This window comes from Petromyzon marinus, chromosome 66 (assembly GCF_048934315.1).
Source record: "Petromyzon marinus isolate PM22_M1 ecotype Great Lakes invasive population chromosome 66, UKy_Petmar_22M1.pri1.0, whole genome shotgun sequence".
Taxonomy (NCBI): Eukaryota; Metazoa; Chordata; class Hyperoartia; order Petromyzontiformes; family Petromyzontidae; genus Petromyzon; species Petromyzon marinus.
This window is the reverse complement of record NC_133732.1, coordinates 2424007-2443710: the sequence shown is the minus strand read 5'-3', so window position 1 is coordinate 2443710 and position 19704 is coordinate 2424007. Positions and strand designations below refer to the sequence as shown.

General features: G+C 50.3%; 1 protein-coding gene across 1 annotated transcript; it reads left to right on the top strand.

The window, feature by feature from the left end:
• Window positions 1–1248: 1248 nt before the first annotated feature.
• LOC116956596 (complement C1q tumor necrosis factor-related protein 2-like) lies at window positions 1249–7393 on the top strand. Its single transcript, XM_076054396.1, has 3 exons — window positions 1249–3076; window positions 3401–3463; window positions 5562–7393. Exons 1-3 carry the CDS (start codon window positions 2914–2916, stop codon window positions 6056–6058), a joined length of 723 nt encoding a protein of 240 aa, XP_075910511.1. The 5' UTR covers window positions 1249–2913; the 3' UTR covers window positions 6059–7393.
• Window positions 7394–19704: the final 12311 nt, after the last annotated feature.

Sequence of the window (19704 nt, the reverse complement as noted above, 5' to 3'; positions counted from 1 at the left end):
AGAGATCGAGTGATGTGCTAAAAGAGGATGCAGAGCTGAGAGGACTTTCCGATGGCTGGTTCCAGCGGTGTCAAGATGGGCCTCTAAGGAGGAGCTTGTTAAGAATGCTATTGGGCAGTTGTAGGCAGTTGCACTCCAGCAACAACGGAGGGCAGAGGAGCGATGCTCACAACAACACGCGGAGCACTGGTTGGCTCAAACACAAGAAGCTTGCACATAAAAGGGCACAGATGGTGCATCAGCCAGTCATCTCAGTTAGTCGACCCATGGCACCCACTGGATCTGCCCCGTGATCACCTGCCAGCGGGAGTTCGAAATTTCACGTGGCCTCAAGGTGCATATAGCCTGGCGCAAGCGCGGTGGTGATGTCACCGCCGCTTAGTGGCGAAAGGCGGTTGTTGTTGTGCACGCGCAAGCACACGTGTGTGTGTGTGAAAGTTTATTTCCCCCGCACATTCGATTAGCACGGTTGACTACGTATGTTGCGAAAGAAGTTGAACGTGCATACACACGTGTCACAGCATGGAAAGAGGTGGCGGCGGCTGATTACAGAGGCCTTCATCCAGCAGTGGATAGTCCCTGGCTGATGGTGATGATGATAGCAGTAGTGGCGAGGGTGAGATATCACACACAAACGCACGCACGCGCGTGCGTGTTTTGGTTCCAAATCGAGAAATGCAATAAGCGGACAGGGTCACACTAACTCCATCACGTGTTCTCTGTGTGTTTCTATCAAAGTGAGTGTGTAAGGAGCGGTAGTGTAGCGGTTAGCTCTACGCCATACTGGGAACCCGGCGACCCGAGTTCAAATCACGGCCAACATCGGTGATTTCGAGTATCTAAACTGGCCCGCAGCCTCCGCGAGGTCACCTCAGTCTCAAGTGAGTAGCTGGTGCGGGACGTAAAATCATCGCTGCTGGGGAGACAAAGGCGACCGGGCGTGGTGCTGACCACCCACCCCCTCATGTGCCATGCCGGCCTTCATACGTGCTCGCGAACAGCTCTTGCCCCTACAGTCTATTACAGGCTATACAGGGGCAGTCACGTGCGGTAAGGCGAGGCAGGGGAGGCAGAGCCTCACCTGTCATACTGCAATGGAAATAGCTTTACTTCAAGTACAAAAAAAAATCATTAAATAGAATGAATAGTATGATTTCCACACTGATCTGTGTTATAAATATAATTTCTGTATGAATCCAATAATTTTCATAGTCAAAATCGCCAATTTTGCCGAGCTCTGCTGCAAATGCAGGAAGAGACGAGAGGTGAGGCAGCGACGAGCTCAGCCTCCCCTCTGATTGCGCAACCCCTCAGAAACTGGATGGAGCGCAGGCAATAAGCGCGTGCCTGTTACTATCTCAGTATGTCACCAATGTAATGTTTGTAGACCCCTTCATTGTATGTAACCTTCCATAGTCCAGGTAACTTATTTCACGTATTATGTGTATAAAGATATTTAGGCTCGCTGGTCTCGTCATGAAACTGCATTGAAAAAGCACCAGGGGAGGCAGCTATCACATCTGCCTCACTGAGGGGGACGTGTCAGACACGCCCCCCTCAATGATGACACGCCCCCTCACTAAGGACACGCCCTCCTCATTGAGGGCACGCCCCCTCGGTGAGGATACGCCCCCCTCAGTGAGGACACACGCCCTCAGTGAGGACACTCCACCCCTCAGTTTGGAGATCTGGCACTGATACTAGCCAGTGCCTCCCCACCCATTGACCTCACCGCACGTCACTGCTAAATATCACCACTAAGGGAGATGAAGGCGGGTGGGCGTGGTAGTGCTGGCCACCCACCCCCTCGTGTGCCACAGTGCCGGCCTTCATAGGCGCTGCTACTTCTCGCTCTAACAGCCACTTGACCCCGGCAGTCTGTTAAAGGCTACACGAGGGATCTTTGTCTTTCTTGTTTGTGCTCGTGCGTGTTGACTGTGACGTCACATGTGGGAGGTCTGGACCAAGTTAGAAATGGAGGACCACGTGACTCAAGTAATGTTTAAAAGAGGAGACGGGGGAGAGGATTCCAGTGACTTGGTGACGAACGCTGAGCACCGACAACCTCCGATTAGCAGGACGCTCAGCTGCTACATACGGTGATCCGAAAGAAAATTCAGCGTACCGTAAGTATAAAGACTCACACAGAGATCCATAGACTCATCACACCAGACCCAAAGAATCATCACACGCTGACCCATAGACTCACAAAAAGACCCATAGACTCACATAGAGACGAGTAAACTCACACATAGACCCACAAACTCACACATAGACCCCCAGACTCACACAGACCCATAGATGCACACAGAGATTCATAGCTTGACACAGAAACCCATAGACTCACTGGGAGACCCATAGACTCATCACACATACACCCACAGACTCACACAGGGACCCGTAGACTCACACAGACCTATAGACGCACACAAAAATTCAAAGTCGCACACAGAGACCCGTAGACTCACATAAAGACGAGTTAACTCACACATAGACCCACAGACTCACGCAAAGGCCATAAACTCCTCAACCAGTCGCACAGACTCACACAGAGAGCCATAGACTCACAAAACGACCTTAGACTCACAAAGAGACCCATAGACTCAAACAGAGACCCACAGACTCACAGAAAGACCCATAGACTCACAAAGAGACCCATAAACTCACATAGAGACGAGCAGACTCACACAATGACCCACAGACTCGCACAGAGACGAGTACATTTTCACGTGACGATGATAACACTACATCATTGAACTTTCATTTGTGAGGGGCAGTGCGCTTGTGAAAAAAAGAGCGACTATATAGCAGCTCATTTGTAATTCACTTGCTAAGATAAAATAATAGTTCGTAGTTTAGATCCATCCTGTATACCGGGCAAGCTAGTTAACATCTCGCCACTGCTGTCCCCAGATGTCAATCTCGGCCCTGCCGCTGTTGCTGCTGCTGCTGGTGGTGGTGGTGGGAGCCCAGCAGGAGAGGACCATCTGCGCGGGCATCAACGGGATCCCCGGGCAGCCCGGAGCCCCAGGGCAGCACGGGACTCCTGGGGTCCCTGGGAGGGACGGCAGAGACGGTGAGGGGTCGGGTCCCAGAGACTCCCCACGGTGCGCTCGTGGTGCGACGCGATCACTCGCTCGCGCACTCGTTCACTCGCTCATTCATTCACTCACTCGTTCGCTCTATCGTTCACCCGCTCACTCATTCGCTCACACGTTCACTCACTCAATAGTTCACTCACTCATTCACTCAATCGTTCACTCGCTCATTCTGGAAGGAGAGTGGTTCGTGTGGAGTAGAGTGAGGTGAGAGGGGAGAGGCAGGAGAGTGCGTGGAGGGGAGTGGAGTGAATTGAGAGTGGCTTGAGGAGTGGACGAGCCATGCTTTGTTCTTCTCGCAGGCACTACCGGAGCACCCGGAGCCAAGGGAGACGTCGGGGCTCGAGGCTTGACTGGGGACCCAGGTGGGACTGTGACACTGACTCGTGTGCTCCTAGCAGCTGATTCCATATACTTATTTGATTTACCAAGTAATCCTCACTGAGCTATGTGTAGTGGCATAACGTGCGCAGAGATTGCAAACAACATTTGCATTTATGTACGGGTTGCAGACAGTGAGGTCACCTCAGGACGAGCAGGTGCAGGCGCGTGGCCTGGGTGACAGCAGACAGAGAGACGCCAGCAATTAGTGACCGAGGCAACGATTGGCTGGCTGCAAATTCAAACGCGGTGTAGGCGCTACGGAGGCGCGAGACAGTGGCGATAAGGTGGAGGACGCCGGCTTAATGAGGGCCATCTGAGGGCACTTAATGAGGAGGGCGATAAATGGGGAACGTGTGAAGCAACGGGGTTAAGTTGGTTGGAGATGAAGCAGTGAACACTTTTCAAGAGAAGTCCGGGACCTTGCCCTCCACACCTCGTCCTCGCCAGCGGTGATGGCTGAGCCCCCGCTGGTGGGCACGGGCAAGACACGCTAGCAGAGGAGAGGCGAGCAGAATCTTTAGCCTGAGTGTGATAGGCTAAAGGGGTGAGAAGCTATCAGAGTATACAGATAGAGTGTCCGTGACAGGCTAGGAGAGCGGGGAGTAACAGGCTAGTGGAGCAAGAGAGAGTAAGCTCGAAGTAGCAGGCTAGCGGAGGAAAAAAGCAAGAGTTCGCTACAAGAGTGCGTGTTGCTGAACGTGAGGAGCATCCGTGTGGGATGCTGTGAATAAAGTAACACAGCAAAAATAGACGAAGTTTTAGACGTGAATAACCACCACACGACAAATGTAACTCTTGTTCAGAAGCGACCTGGCCACACGTAATGATAGCTCGACAAAGTGGACTCATCATCACGTGGACATTTAGTCTACTAAATCAATTTCTAAATATGGAAGGAAGAAAATTCAGAGGATTCGGTGAAAAATTCACGCAACCACGGGGAGAGACGCATGCAAACTCCATTATAACAGCAGGTGTCAGGATTGTGATCAAGCACACGACGTCCTGTAAACCAAGTGAGGTAGTTAAGATCTAGCCACCGACAGGCTGCATGTGTCACAGAGCGATTCATCACTTCTCTTATTATTTTTACGTGAAGTTAAAAGACACCAGAAGGGGCCAAGCAACTCAATATAATCGAGGTAGGAAATAACCGAGCTCACTGCTCTATTTATTTCACTGCGGTAGCTTGGAGATGTTAACTCCCTCGTCTGGTACACAGGAGGTCGTCGATTCGATCACAACCCTGACAATTCCTGATGTTAATTCGGTATTTGCATGTTCTCTCCGTGGTCATGTAATTTTTTCTTCGGGTCCTCTCGTTTTCCCTTCAACGTTTAGACTTCAGAGTATTTGGCTGCTACAAAATGCCACGTGATGATATCAGCCTTTTCATTGTCGACAGGCAGGTCACTTCTAAAAAAATGGCAACACAGCAGCTCAGTGGACCTTACACCTGGTAAAATAACAAGTAGTTTAGTTCCAAGTTTAGTCATGGGTCTCTATGTATCTTCATGTTTTGGAAATTAGAGCTCACTCGGTATACCGTGTATAGCTGTAACATCACCCCATGCTCTGGAAAATATACCTCATTAGGTACACCGTGTATAGCCAGAACATGACCCCCATATTCTGGAAAACAGAACTCACTCAGTACACCGTGTAGACCTGAAACACATGTTCCATACAGACACGTCGGGCAAGGTTTTCCTGCAAAATAGCAAAGATGGTTGTCACAGGACACGACTCAATTGTTGGGATGAACACACAAAATCAAAGATCCTCTATATAGCCTTATCAGACTGTTGTCGCAAGTGCTGTTCGTGAGCACCGATGAAGGCCGGCACGCCTTTGTCTCCAAAGTGGCGTTGTTAACACATCACACTTGGTAATAATTTGAGGATGAGTCGACCGAGGAAAGGAGTCCCAGGACCGTTTCAGATAATCATCACTCGTGTTGACCATGAGCGGGAATCGAACTCGGGTCTCTGCCGAGTGTATAGCGCTAACCGCTACACTACCGTGGGGTGACACATACTCATGCACACGCCGTGCGTTTGGACCGTGTTGTCCACCTAGGTCTGCCGGGAAAGCTGGGCCCTCTTGGCCAACCGGGGCGCGAGGGGACTCCGGGAGTCCCAGGTGAGCAGGGCGACAGAGGCGAGAAAGGCGAGCGGGGAGAGAGCGGCGTGGGGCCCAGGTCGGCCTTCTCCGCGAAGGTGGACGCTTACACGCCGGCGGCCGGCTCCCCCGTGACGTTCAACGTCATCATCACCAACCCGCACGGCCATTACAATGCCGGCACGGGGAAGTTCACCTGCGCCCACCCAGGCGTCTACTATTTCACGCTGTCCGCGCATTCCAATGAACACTATCTCGTGGTTATGATCATGAAAAACGGGAAGGTCATCTCTAAGGTGTGCGGTGAAAAATACGACGCAATAAGCGGCAGCGTCGTGCTGAGTCTCAAGGCCGGAGATGAGGTTTGGCTGGAGTTGGAGGCTCCGTACATTAATTTGTTCTTCAACGTGCACAGAGACGCCGTGTTCAGCGGCTTTTTCCTGTACCCTGAGTGAATCGGTTTTGTTTCCATCAGCGCATCTGGGAAAACAGATTGGGAACACATTCACTCACACGCACACGCATGCACCCCCCCTTCCCCCCCGTGTTAAACAAAGCTTTTGGGCAACATCTCAGAAAAATACCCAGCAAAAATCTGCAAATGTGCTCGGCTTGCCCAATGCTGAGGTAATGACTGCTAATTTTCGGATGGGAAATTTTCTCACCAGAAGAAAAATAGGCCCGGCACTTTTCTCAGCCACCTTTCTCCTTGTCATCCAGGGTGTCTGGGCGATATATGAATCGGTTTGACAACGCAGAGAGGCATAGCAGCTTGCACCAACTGAAAAAGTCCTGAAACCTCAACAATTTTCCCATCCGGCATCGGCAGTGAAGGAGGAAATATTTCAATTCCAGCTGATAGCTGTGAGGGTTGCTCATTTCTAACAAGGGAGAGAGAGGAGTTTGGATCCATTTTCTCTCCCGTGCAATTCCTCAATTTTTTTTTATTCCACGGCAACAGATAGAAGGACAATAGCTCGATCTGGAATTCTGATCATTTTAACAAGATTTGGAATGTATTGACTATGCCTTGGTTCGTTATGCACAAGGACGTGAACAAACTGTGGCGGATAATATTTCATTGACAACCAAGTACAACCAACTCTTAAAACTCTCAGCGACTGTCATAGCACGCGAGTACAAAACCCTGCAGTTCACCGACTTCACCCAACGACCCTGCGTGTCGACAATGACGGAACACCGCATCGACTTAAACAGATAGAGACCACCACGAGGAACGTTCACAACAACCCTGACGCACGCCTCCACTCCTGGGTGACGAGGCAACGCACCAGAAGCCCAGGATATGCAAATTCACCGTCGAGGTCGACTACATAGTCATGGGTGCGACAAGGATGTCCTCTCGCTCCCACATTATTCAACATCTATTTTGAACACGTAGTTCATGAAGCCTTCAATAGCTGTACCGGAGAAATTTCCACTTGGTAAAGATGCAATGGGAGGCTGATCGATGCCCGGGTGCGGTCAAGGGATGGCTCCCTATTGGTCAACCACGTTATGTATGCCGATGATTTGGTAATTGCTGCTCATTCAGAGGAGGAGTTGGAGACACTGCTGCTTAATCTGGAGCTTGCCGCTAAGAGGTGGGGCCTTACAATCAGCCCCACCAATACTAAGCAACTGCCTGGGTATTTTGTACCATCGGACACTCCACGGCCACAACTCCCAATCGGTGATGGGGTAGTTGTGGAGAGAGTGGAGAGTTTCCCATACCTGGCGAGTGTGCTCATGACCGGCTTTTGTTTAGCAGCAGAGGTCTCACTTCGAATCAGTCGAGCGGCAATATATTTTAATCGGTTGCATAACGCTGTGTGGAAGCTACCTGGTCTGTCGCTCCGCACAAAGCTTCAGGTCTTCTCGGCCACAGTCATTCCCTCCCTTTTCCATGCTTGCGAAACGTGAACACCCCTAATGGAACATCTTCGCCGGTGAGAAATATTTAGGCTGAACTGCTTACGATCCATCCTGGGTTGAACCAGGCTGGATTGTGTGAGGAGCTCAAAAATCTTTGAAAGATGTGGACAAAGTCCCATCGGTGAGCTCCTCCGGCAGGCAAGGCTACGTTGGCTGGGCCATGTAGCCTGCATGCCCAGTCACCGCATGCCTTAACTGCTGTTGTTCGGCCGGATAGAGGGGGCTAAACAGGCGTGGCATGGGCTAGAGAAAAGATGGAGTGATGTGGTACAGGAGGACGCGGAGCTGAGTGGACTTGCCGATGACTGGTACCAGCGGTGTCAAGATCGGCCTCTGTGGAGGAGGCTTGTGAAGGACGCTACTGGGCAGTGGAGACAGTGACCCTCTAGCAACAACGGAGGGTGGAGGACCGATGCTCACAATATCGAGCGGAGCACCGGGTGGCTAAATCACAGCAAGTTGGCATAGTAGGGGGCATCAGCCAGTCGTCTCAGTCAGTCAACCCGTGGCACCTGCTGGGTCTGCCCCGTGACCTCCTGCCAGCAGGCGTTCGACACTTCACGTGGCCTCAAGGTGCACCTAGCCTGGCACAAGCGTCGTGGTGACATCACCGCCACTTAGTGGCGAATGGCGGTTGGTGTTGTTGTGTGCATGTTCATGTGTTGTGTGTATCTATATGATATGTGCATGTGTATGTATCTGTATGTTTCTTTGTTCATGTGTGTGTACATGTGTGTGCATGTTCATGTTTCCAGCAAAAACCACCACCTATCTCCTCACTGGTGCCAGATGGTAACGCTGTGGTGGATGTGAGCAATGCCATCCAGGAAAGGCCAATTCCAAAATCGCCGATACCCGTTAATGGTGGTTGTAGCCACCATAGGTCCAAAATCAGGGTTTTGGACGGGTGTGAGGGGATGATACAATACATATACCACTAAAATACATGTAAAAAAATCTAACTAATCTTGTACCGGAGGTCCCGGGGGGAAAAGTATCTATGGCAACTCCTGGCCAAACCCAATTTGGTGGAGCCAGAGGTCTGAATAATTACCATTGGGGTTCCTCCAGAAACAGCAAGAAGCCATTGCGAGTGGCCACGTGGAATGTTCAAACGCTCACTGTGGAGGAAAGGCTGCCACTCCTCTGTTGGGAGCTGGACTGGTACCACCTGGATCTCTGCGGCATTCAGGAGGTCCGGTGGACTGGCTCCAGCCAATATGAGGGGTGGACAGTCCTCTACTCGGGGTAGAAGACTGCCAAACAACAGAGAGTGCATTTTCTTCTGAACAAAAGAATGTAGGGGGTATGGGAGCATAGAGGTGAGGTGTGGGAAACTGGAAGCCTCAGGCCACTGTGGGCTCTCCTTCCCTTCAATCAAAGGCAAGGTATGGTGGTCGTGGTTATTTATGCCCCCACCAAAGATGAACATCAGTGGAGGGATGCAGGCAAGGCCGATGAATCAGATGCCTTTTATGACCTCCTGTTACAGGTGCTAGCTAAAGTGACCCCTCGCGATATAGTCTTCTTGTTGTGTGGCTTTGAGTCTCGAGTGGGTCATGATGCTGGCACCTGGTCTGGAGTGATTGGCAGTCATCGGACAGATCAGCTAAAACACAACAGTTGGAGGCTGTTATATTTTTGTGCAGCCCATGGTCTTGTTGTTTCCAACACGCTGTTCCAGCATCGGTGCATCCACACAACATCATGGATGCATACCGGGTCCAATCAAGAACATTTGCTGGACTACATAATGATGGAAAAGTGGATACGCGCCCATTTCCTTGACACCAGGCCCTAACGTGAGGCTGATCTGCCCACTGACCATCGGCTTATCATTTCTAGGATGCGCATGCCATTCTTCCACTCCGGTAGTGGGTGTACATCCAGGAACCTATTCGAACAAACAGCGACCTGGTCTCAGCTATCTAATGAAAGTTGCAAGTGAGAATTTCATGATCACTTGCAGCTGGGGTTTGGATCTTCCACCATTCCTGATGCCGAGGGGAAATGGGCGAGTTATTGGACTGTGGCTCATGCAGCTGCAATGGCTGCTTTGGGTGCACTGTCCAAATCTCCCTAGAGACCCTGGCGGACAGAGGAGGTGTTCAGGCTGGCTGATAAAAAACGAAGTCCACTTTCACAGTCTACAGCAACCCATGTCAGAGAATGAGGAGGCTTGCCACAACATTCTCTCATAGATTTGGAGAGCCATACGGCGCTGCAAAGATGGGTGTTGGTCACGGGTTGCTGAGGAGATGGAGTCTGCCTCAGTAATACTCGATCACAAATCACTGTTCAACTCCATGAAAAAGTAACTTCTAGTGCCACACCTATCACCATCATTAGGGTGTTGTATATGCCATTTTCAATTTTTTTTATGAAGAGTGATATCACCTACTTTTTACGTTATAGTTATCTTTTCACACATATGGATTTAGCGTGTTCTAAAAAAACACCCAGTAACTGAAGCCTGTGAACTCCTCCCTTGAAACAACAAAGGCAAAGGCGCACCCCCTGCTGCTTTAGCAGCGTCCCGAACACAAAGGAGACGGGCATCGTAGAGGTTACTTACTCACAAGCCTTTGCTTGAAAAGTTGTAATGTTTGGATTTACCACCACCGCGTAGGACTATTTTCCAACATTATGGTATTAAACGTTAGCTTGATGATAGAATGTGCTGTTATATGGCGGTGCAGCCCAGGAGCAAAGAGTTGTTATAGTGACTATTTGGCAAAAATCTTGACTTAAAGCTTTCGTGACTGCAGGAATTAATATTCTTGGGTCTTTCGGTAAAGTCACGAAGATCGGTTGAAAGAAAAATAATATTTTTTGATCACAACACAAGCAATCGTCATCAGGTGGAGGAGAGAGTGGGAAAGCTGCTGAGGCAGACTGTTTTAAAAGGTTTGAAATGGGTGTAGCCCAAGGGTCATAAACGAAGTGGGCAGGGCTAGTTATGTAAATGTGACCGGACAGTGGCCTCCACGACGAGGGAGCGGAGGTGGCTATGTTAATGTGATATATTAGAATGTTAATGGCAGATCGCAGAGCAGCAATGCCGAGCTCGGCGTGCGAGGTGGCTGTGTTAGTGTGGGAAATTTAACCTGACAACCCAGCTCGACGACGCTAACTGACTGCATAGCTGGCTGACTATCCAGCAGTGGCGGCGTCGGGCGATGACAAAGATGACAGCAGCGATGGCGACGACGAGGACGACTTCCACAGCGAGACGACCCTGATTCCCACGACAGCCACTGAGCTCCGTCTCTCGCACCCTTTTATACTTCCAGCGGGATCTGGCCACGCCCTGGCCACGCCCCCCTTCTCGAACCTTCTAGCTGGTTCTGAGAGCTCAAACATGGATCGCTTCCATGACCCTTGACCCAGTTCTTCCCCTTGGGTGGGAACACCCGCAATTGCTACTTCTAGTCGCCAGTCGGCTCTGATACACTACATTTGCATGGGCAATGTTGTTGGTGTTTTGATGATAAGGTGTTCGGGGAAGTTGAGATTAAAGTTGCCTAGATTAAAAACAGGTTTCTGTGTGCTTCTTTCCTAAACTCGTGCATCATTGTCCTAATAACGAACTGTATCCTGTGGTGAGATCTGAATCCCTAGACCTGACACAATTGCACAGGTAATTGTTAAAGCGAAGAACCATTAACGTTAAAGCGAGAATTGTACATGTTGAAGCGAGAATCATTGATATTATCACGATTGGTGAAACATAGCCCGAGACAACGAGAGAGCCAATAGTACATTTTTATTTCATTATTTTACCTATTTTTTATTTGTTATATTTTTTTAATCACAATATTTACAACAGGGAAAAAAGGTGATATGATCTACGACCCCCAGGAACAGGTTTGTAGATTTGATGAGCATTTCTGTGAGGTCTTAGGGGAGGGTAAGTCCCTCAGCCTGGAAAACATCATCGGGAAAAATAGGAATGACCATGCTGAGGCTGTCGTGCCTCATATATTGGAAGAAGTAGTCATCTTGATCTGATGCTTTCGTGACTGCAGGAATCCATACTGTTTGGTTATTTAGGTAAAATCACGAGCAATAGTCATCAGATGTTCACCTGATGACGATTGCTTGTGTTGCGATCGAAATGTCGTTATTTATTTTGTTTTATTTCGACCTACGTAACTTTACCGAAAGAACCAAAGAGTATAGAAGAAGTCATCTCCTGTGAGTGGCTGGCTAAGGTGCTATCTGTTTAGGAAGTACAGAAGGTGATCCAAAATCTGAGAACAAGAAAAGCACCAGCCAGAGATGATCTCCCAAGCGAAATTCTGAGGGATGGTGGCATTTGTGAGAAAAACCTACATGACATCATATTAACAGTCTGGACAAGCAGACGGGTTCTGCAGGATTGGAAGGATGCCCTACAGGGGCAATTCCCTCTTCAGTGTTGCGGGAGAGGTCCTGGCAAGGATTAATCAGCCAGGCATGCTGAGGTGAGGCTTGTGGAGCCCAATGTGGTTTCAGGAAAGGGCGGTACTGCACATATGCCATATTTTATGTCCGTCTGCCACAACAGAGGTGTAGGGAATTCCAACAAAACCTACATCTCTCCTTAATTGACCTGGTCAAGCCTATGATTCTATCAGTAGGCCTGGGCTCTGGGTTGTTCTTCTATGCTTTTGAAGTCCGTGACTCTCTGCTCACAATTATTAAGGGTCTTCATGAATGTGGGCAGGCCCTAGTAAAACTACGTGGCCAGGAGTCGGAGCTTTTCGCTGTTCACCTTGGGGTATGACAGGAATGTCCTCTGGTTCTAACATTATTTAACATCTATTTCTACCACGTAGTTCGTGATGCCAATGATGGCCATACCGGAGGAATTTCTATCTGGTACAGATACAATGGGAGGCTGATCGATGCCCACGTGAGGTCAAGGGATGGCTCCCTATTGGTCAACCATGTTATGTATTCCGATGATCTGGTGATTTCTGTTTACTCAGAGGAGAAGTTGGAGGCGCTGCTGCTCAATCTGGAGCTTGCCACTAAGAGGTGGGGCCTTACCATAAGCCCCACCATAACTAGGCACCTGCCTGGCTATTTTGTGCCATTGGACAATTCACCCCCACAACTCGCAATTGTTGATGGGGCAGTTGTGGAGAGAGCGGAGAGTTCCCCATACGTGGGCAGTGAGCACATGACCAGCTTCGGATTCACAGCAGATGTCTCACTCTGAATCAGTCGAGCGGCATTATCTTTTCATTGGATATGTAATGCTTTGTGGAAGCTACCTGGTCTGTTGCTCCACACGAAGCTTCCCATCGGCTCGGCCACTCATGCCATCCCTTCTTTACGCTTGCGAAACGTGGACCTCCCCTTACGGAACATCTTGCCAGGTTAGAAACATTAGGCTGACCTGCCTATGATCCATCCTGGGTTTAAACAGGGTGGATTGTGTGTGGAGCTCACAAAAAACTTTAAAGATCTGGAAAAAGTCTATCGGTGAGCTCTTCTGGCACACAAGGCTGCATTAGCTGGTTCATGTAGCCCGCATGCCCAGCCACCAAATGCCTAAACAGCTTTTATTCGGCCGGATAGAGGAGGCTAAACGGCGTGGCAAGGGTAATAAAAGAGATCGAGTCATGTGGTACAAGAGGATGCGGAGCTGAGTGGACTTGCCAATAGCTGGTACCAGCGGTGTCAAGATGGGCATCTAAGGAGGAGGCTTGTTAAGAATGCTATTGGGCAGTTGTAGGCAGTTGCACTCCAGCAACAACGGAGGGCAGAGGAGCGATGCTCACAACAACACGCGGAGCACTGTGTGGCTCAAACACAAGAAGCTTGCACATAAAAGGGCACAGATGGTGCATCAGCCAGTCATCTCAGTTAGTCGACCCATGGCACCAACTGGATCTGCCCCGTGACCTCCTGCCAGCAGGAGTTCGAAATTTCACGTGGCCTCAAGGTGCACATAGCCTGGCGCAAGCGCGGTGGTGATGTCACCGCCGCTTAGTGGCGAAAGGCGGTTGTTGTTGTGCACGCGCAAGCACACGTGTGTGTGTGTGAAAGTTTCCTTCCCCCGCACCTTCGATTAGCACGGTTGACTACGTATGTTGCGAAAGAAGTTGAACGTGCATACACACGTGTCACAGCATGGAAAGAGGTGGCGGCGGCTGATTACAGAGGCCTTCATCCAGCAGCGGATAGTCCCTGGCTGATGGTGATGATGGTAGCAGTAGAGGCGAGGGTGAGATATCACACACACAAGCCCGCGCGTGCGTGTTTTGGTCACAATTCGAGAAATGCAATAAGCGGACAGGATCAAACTAACTCCATCACGTGTTCTCAGTGTGTTTCTATCAAAGTGAGTGTATAAGGAGCGGTAGTGTAGCGGTTAGCTCTACGCCATACTGGGAACCCGGCGAACCGAGTTCAAATAACGGCCAACATCGGTGATTTCGAGTATCTAAACTGGCCCGCAGCCTCCGCGAGGTCACCTCAGTCTCAAGTGAGTAGCTTGTGCGGGACGTAAAATCATTGCCGCTGGGGAGACAAAGGCAACCGGGCGTGGTGCTGACCACCTACCCCCTCATATGCCATGCCGGCCTTCATACGTGCTCGCGAACAGCTCTTGCCCCTACAGTCTATTACAGGCTATACAGGGGCAGTCACGTGCGGTAAGGCGAGGCAGGGGAGGCAGAGCCTCACCTGTCATACTGCAATGGAAATAGCTTTACTTCAAGTACAAAAAAATCATTAAATAGAATGAATAGTATGATTTCCACACTGATCTGTGTTATAAATATAATTTCTGTATGAATCCAATAATTGTCATAGTCAAAATCGCCAATTTTGCCGAGCTCTGCTGCAAATGCAGGAAGAGACGAGAGGTGAGGCAGCGACGAGCTCAGCCTCCCCTCTGATTGCGCAACCCCTCAGAAACTGGATGGAGCGCAGGCAATAAGCGCATGCCTGTTACTATCTCAGTATGTCACCAATGTAATGTTTGTAGACCCCTTCATTGCATGTCCTCGCCTTCCATAGTCCAGGTAACTTATTTCCCGTATTATGTGTATAGAGATATTTAGACTCGCTGGTCTCGTCATGAAACTGCATTGAAAAAGCACCAGGGGAGGCAGCTATCACATCTGCCTCACTGAGGGGGACGTGTCAGACACGCCCCCCTCAATTAGGACACGCCCCCTCACTAGGACACGCCCTCCTCAGTGAGGGCACGCCCCCTCGTTGAGGATACGCCCACCTCAGTGAGGACACACCCCCTCAGTGAGGAAACGCCACCCCTCAGTTTGGAGATCTGGCTTTGATACTGGCCAGTGCCTCCCCACCCATTGACCTCACCGCACGTCAATGCTAAATATCACCACTAAGGGAGATGAAGGCGGATGGGCGTGGTAGTGCTGGCCACCCACCCCCTCGTGTGCCACAGTGCCGGCCTTCATAGGCGCTGCTACTTCTCGCTCTAACAGCCACTTGACCCCGGCAGTCTGTTACAGGCTACACGGGGGATCTTTGTCTTTCTTGTTTGTGCGCGCGCGTGTTGACTGTGACGTCACACGTGGGAGGTTTGGACTAAGTTGGAAATGGAGGACCACGTGACTCAAGTAATGTTTAAAAGAGGAGACGGGGGAGAGGATTCCAGTGACTTGGTGACGAACGCTGAGCACCGACAACCTCCGATTAGCAGGACGCTCAGCTGCTTCGTACGGTGGTCCGAAAGAAAATGCAGCATACCGTAAGTATAAAGACTCACACAGAGATCCATAGACTCATCACACCAGACCCAAAGAATCATCACACACAGACCCATAGACTCAAAAAAAGACCCATAGACTCACATAGAGACGAGAAAACTCACACATAGACCCACAAACTCACACATAGACCCCCAGACTCACACAGACCCATAGATGCACACAGAGATCCATAGCTTGACACAGAACCCCATAGACTCACACGGAGACCCTTAGACTCATCACACATACAGCCAAAGACTCACACAGGGACCCGTAGATGCACACAGACCTATAGACGCACACAAAAATTCAAAGCCACACACAGAGACCCATAGACTCACATAAATACGAGTTGACTTACACATAGACCCACAGACTCACGCAAAGGCGATAAACTCCTCAAACAGAGTCGCACAGACTCACACAGAGACCCATAGACTCAGAAAACGACCTTAGACTCACAAAGAGACCCATAGACTCAAACAGAGACCCACAGACTCACAGAAAGACCCATAGATTCAGAAAGAGACCCATAAACTCACATAGAGACGAGCAGACTCACACAAGGACCCACAGACTCGCCCAGAGACGAGTACATTTTCACGTGACGATGATAAGCCTACATCATTGAACTTTCATTTGTGATGGTCAGGGCGCTTGTGAAAAAAAGAGCGACTATATAGCAGCTCATTTGTAAATTACTTGGTAAGATAAAATGATAGTTCGTAGTTTAAATCCATCCTGTATACCTGGCGAGCTAGTTAACATCTCGCCACTGCTGCCCCCAGATGTCCATCTCGGCCCTGCCGCTGTGGCTGCTGCTGCTGGTGGTGGTGGTGGGAGCCCAGCAGGAGAGGACCATCTGCGCGGGCATCAACGGGATCCCCGGGCAGCCCGGAGCCCCGGGGCAGCACGGGACTCCTGGGGCCCCTGGGAGGGACGGCAGAGACGGTGAGGGGTCGGGTCCCAGAGACCCCCCACGCTGCGCTCGTGGTGCGACGGGATCACTCGCTCGCTCACTCGCTCACTCATTCACTCACTCGTTCACTCAATCGTTCACTCGCTCACTCATTCGCTCACACGTTCACTCACTCAATAGTTCACTCACTCATTCACTCACTCATTCGCTCAATCGTTCACTTGCTCATTCTCGTAGGAGAGTGTTTCGTGTGGAGTAGAGTGAGATGAGAGGGGAGAGACAGGAGAGTGCGTGGAGGCAAGTGGTGTGAATTGAGAGTTGGCTTGAGGAGTGGACGAGCCATGCTTTGTTCTTCTCGCAGGCACTACCGGAGCACCCGGAGCCAAGGGAGACGTCGGGGCTCGAGGCTTGACTGGGGACCCAGGTGGGACTGTGACACTGACTCGTGTGCTCCTAGCAGCTGTTTCCATATATTTATTTGATTACCAAGTAATCCTCACTGAGCTATGTGTAGTGGCATAACGTGCGCAGAGATTGCAACCAGCATTTGCATTTATGTACGGGCTTGCAAACAGTGAGGTCACCTCAGGACGAGCAGGTGCAGCCGCGTGGCCTGGGTGACAGCAGACAGAGAGACGCCAGCAATTAAGGAAAGAGGCAGCGATTGGCTGGCTGCAAATTCAAACGCGGGGTAGGCGCTACGGAGGCGCGAGACAGTGGCGATAAGGCGGAGAACACTTTCAAGAGACGCCAGAGGACGCCGGCTTAATGAGGCCCATCTGAGGGCACTTAATGAGGAGGGAGATTAAAGGGGAACGTGTGAAGCAACGGGGTTGAGTTGGTTGGAGATGAAGCAGTGAACACTTTTCAAGAGAAGTTCGGGACCTTGCCCTCCACACCTCGTTCTGCCCAGCGGTGATGGCTGAGCCCCCGCTGGTGGGCACGGGCAAGACACGCTAGCAGAGGAGAGGCGAGCAGAATCTTTAGCCTGAGTGTGATAGGCTAAAGGGGTGAGAAGCTATCAGAGTATACAGATAGAGTGTCCGTGACAGGCTAGGAGAGCGGGGAGTAACAGGCTAGTGGAGCAAGAGAGAGTAAGCTCGAAGTAGCAGGCTAGCGGAGTGCGTGTTGTTGAATGTGAGGAGCATCCGTGTGGGATGCTGCGAATAAAGTAACACAGGAAAAAATGACGAAGTTTTCCACGTGAATAAACACCACAAGACAAATGTAACTCTTGTTCAGAAGCGACCTGGCCACACGTAATGATAGCTCGACGAAGTGGACTTATCATCACGTGGACATTTAGTCAACTAAATCAATTTCTAAGTATGGAAGGAAGAAAATTCGGAGGATTCGGTGAAAAATCCACGCAACCACGGGGAGAGACGCATGCAAACTCCATTATAACAGCAGGTGTCAGGATTGTGATCAAGCACACGACGTCCTGTAAACCAAGCGAGGTAGTTAATGTCAAGCCACCGACAGGCTGCATGTGTCACGGAGCGATTCATCACTTCTCTTATTATTTTTTACGTGAAGTTAAAAGACACCAGAAGGGGCCAAGCAACTCAATATAATCGAGGTAGGAAATAACCGAGCTCACTGCTCTATTTATTTCACTGCGGTTGCTTGGAGATGTTAACTCCCTCGTCTGGTACACAGGAGGTCGTCGATTCGAACACAACCCTGACGATTCCTGATGTTAATTCGGCGTTTGCATGTTCTCTCCGTGGTCATGTAAATTTTTCTTCGGGTCCTCTGGTTTTCCCTTCAACGTTTAGACTTTAGAGTATTTGGCTGCTACAAAATGCCACGTGATGATATCAGCCTTTTCATTGTCGACAGGCAGGTCACTTCTAAAAAAATGGCAACACAGCAGCTCAGTGGACCTTACACCTGGTAAAATAACAAATAGTTTAGTTCCAAGTTTAGTCATGGGTCTCTATGTATCTTCTTGTTTTGGAAATTAGAGCTCACTCGGTATACCGTGTATAGCTGTAACATCACCCCATGCTCTGGAAAATATACCTCATTAGGTACACCGTGTATAGCCAGAACATGACCCCCATATTCTGGAAAACAGAACTCACTCAGTACACCGTGTAGACCTGAAACACATGTTCCATACAGACACGTCGGGCAAGGTTTTCCTGCAAAATAGCAAAGACGGTTGTAACAGGACACGACTCAATTGTTGGGATGAACACACAAAATCAAAGATCCTCTATATAGCCTTATCAGACTGTTGTCGCAAGTGCTGTTCGTGAGCACCGATGAAGGCCGGCACGCCTTTGTCTCCAAAGTGGCGTTGTTAACACATCACACTTGGTAATAATTTGAGGATGAGTCGACCGAGGGAATGAGTCCCAGGACCGGTTCAGATAATCATCACTCGTGTTGACCATGTGCGGGAATCGAACTCGGGTCTCTGCCGAGTTCATAGCGCTAACCGCTACACTACCGTGGGGTGACACATACACATGCACACACCGTGCGTTTGGACCGTGTGGTCCACCTAGGTCTGCCGGGAAAGCTGGGCCCTCTTGGCCAACCGGGGCGCGTGGGGACTTCGGGAGTCCCAGGTGAGCAGGGCGAAAGAGGCGAGAAAGGCGAGCGGGGAGAGAGCGGCGTGGGGCCCAGGTCGGCCTTCTCCGCGAAGGTGGACGCTTACACGCCGGCGGCCGGCTCCCCCGTGACGTTCAACGTCATCATCACCAACCCGCAGGGCCACTACAATGCCAGCACGGGGAAGTTCACCTGTGCCCACCCAGGCGTCTACTATTTCACGCTGTCCGCGCATTCCAAAGAACATTATCTCGTGGTTATGATCATGAAAAACGGGAAGGTCATCTCTAAGGTGTGCGGTGAAAAATACGACGCAATAAGCGGCAGCGTCGTGCTGAGTCTCAAGGCCGGAGACGAGGTTTGGCTGGAGTTGGAGGCTCCGCACATTAATTTGTTCTTCAACGTGCACAGAGACGCCGTGTTCAGCGGCTTTTTCCTGTACCCTGAGTGAATCGTTTTTGTTTCCATCAGCGCATCTGGGAAGACAGATTGGGAACACATTCACTCACATGCACGTGCATGCACCCCCCCCCCCCACCCCCCCCCCCCCCCCCGTATTAAACAAAGCTTTTGGGCAATATCTCGGAAAAATACCCAGCAAAAATCTGCAAATGTGCTCGGCTTGCCCAATGCAGTGGTAATGACTGCTAATTTTCGGACGTGAAATTTTCTCACCAAGGAAAAATAGGCCCGGCACTTTTCTCAGCCACCTTTCTCCTTGTCAGCCAGGGTGTCTGGGCGATATATGAATCGGTTAAACAACGCAGAGAGGCATAGCAGCTTGCACAAACTGAAAAAGTCCTGAAACCTCAACAATTTTCCCATCCGGCATCGGCAGTGAAGGAGGAAATATTTCAATTCCAGCTGATAGCTGTGAGGGTTGCTCATTTCTAACAAGGGAGAGAGAGGAGTTCGGATCCATTTTCTCTCCCGTGCAATTCCTCATTTTTTTTTGTTA

What these genes read in the sequence shown, in the direction of transcription:
- LOC116956596 (XM_076054396.1), top strand. Translation starts at nt 2,914, where the DNA reads ATGTCAATCTCGGCCCTGCCGCTGTTGCTGCTGCTGCTGGTGGTGGTG. An exon ending in TGGGAGGGACGGCAGAGACG is followed by an intron (nt 3,077 to 3,400) that starts GTGAGGGGTCGG and finishes TTCTTCTCGCAG; the next exon opens with GCACTACCGGAGCACCCGGA. An exon ending in AGGCTTGACTGGGGACCCAG is followed by an intron (nt 3,464 to 5,561) that starts GTGGGACTGTGA and finishes TTGTCCACCTAG; the next exon opens with GTCTGCCGGGAAAGCTGGGC.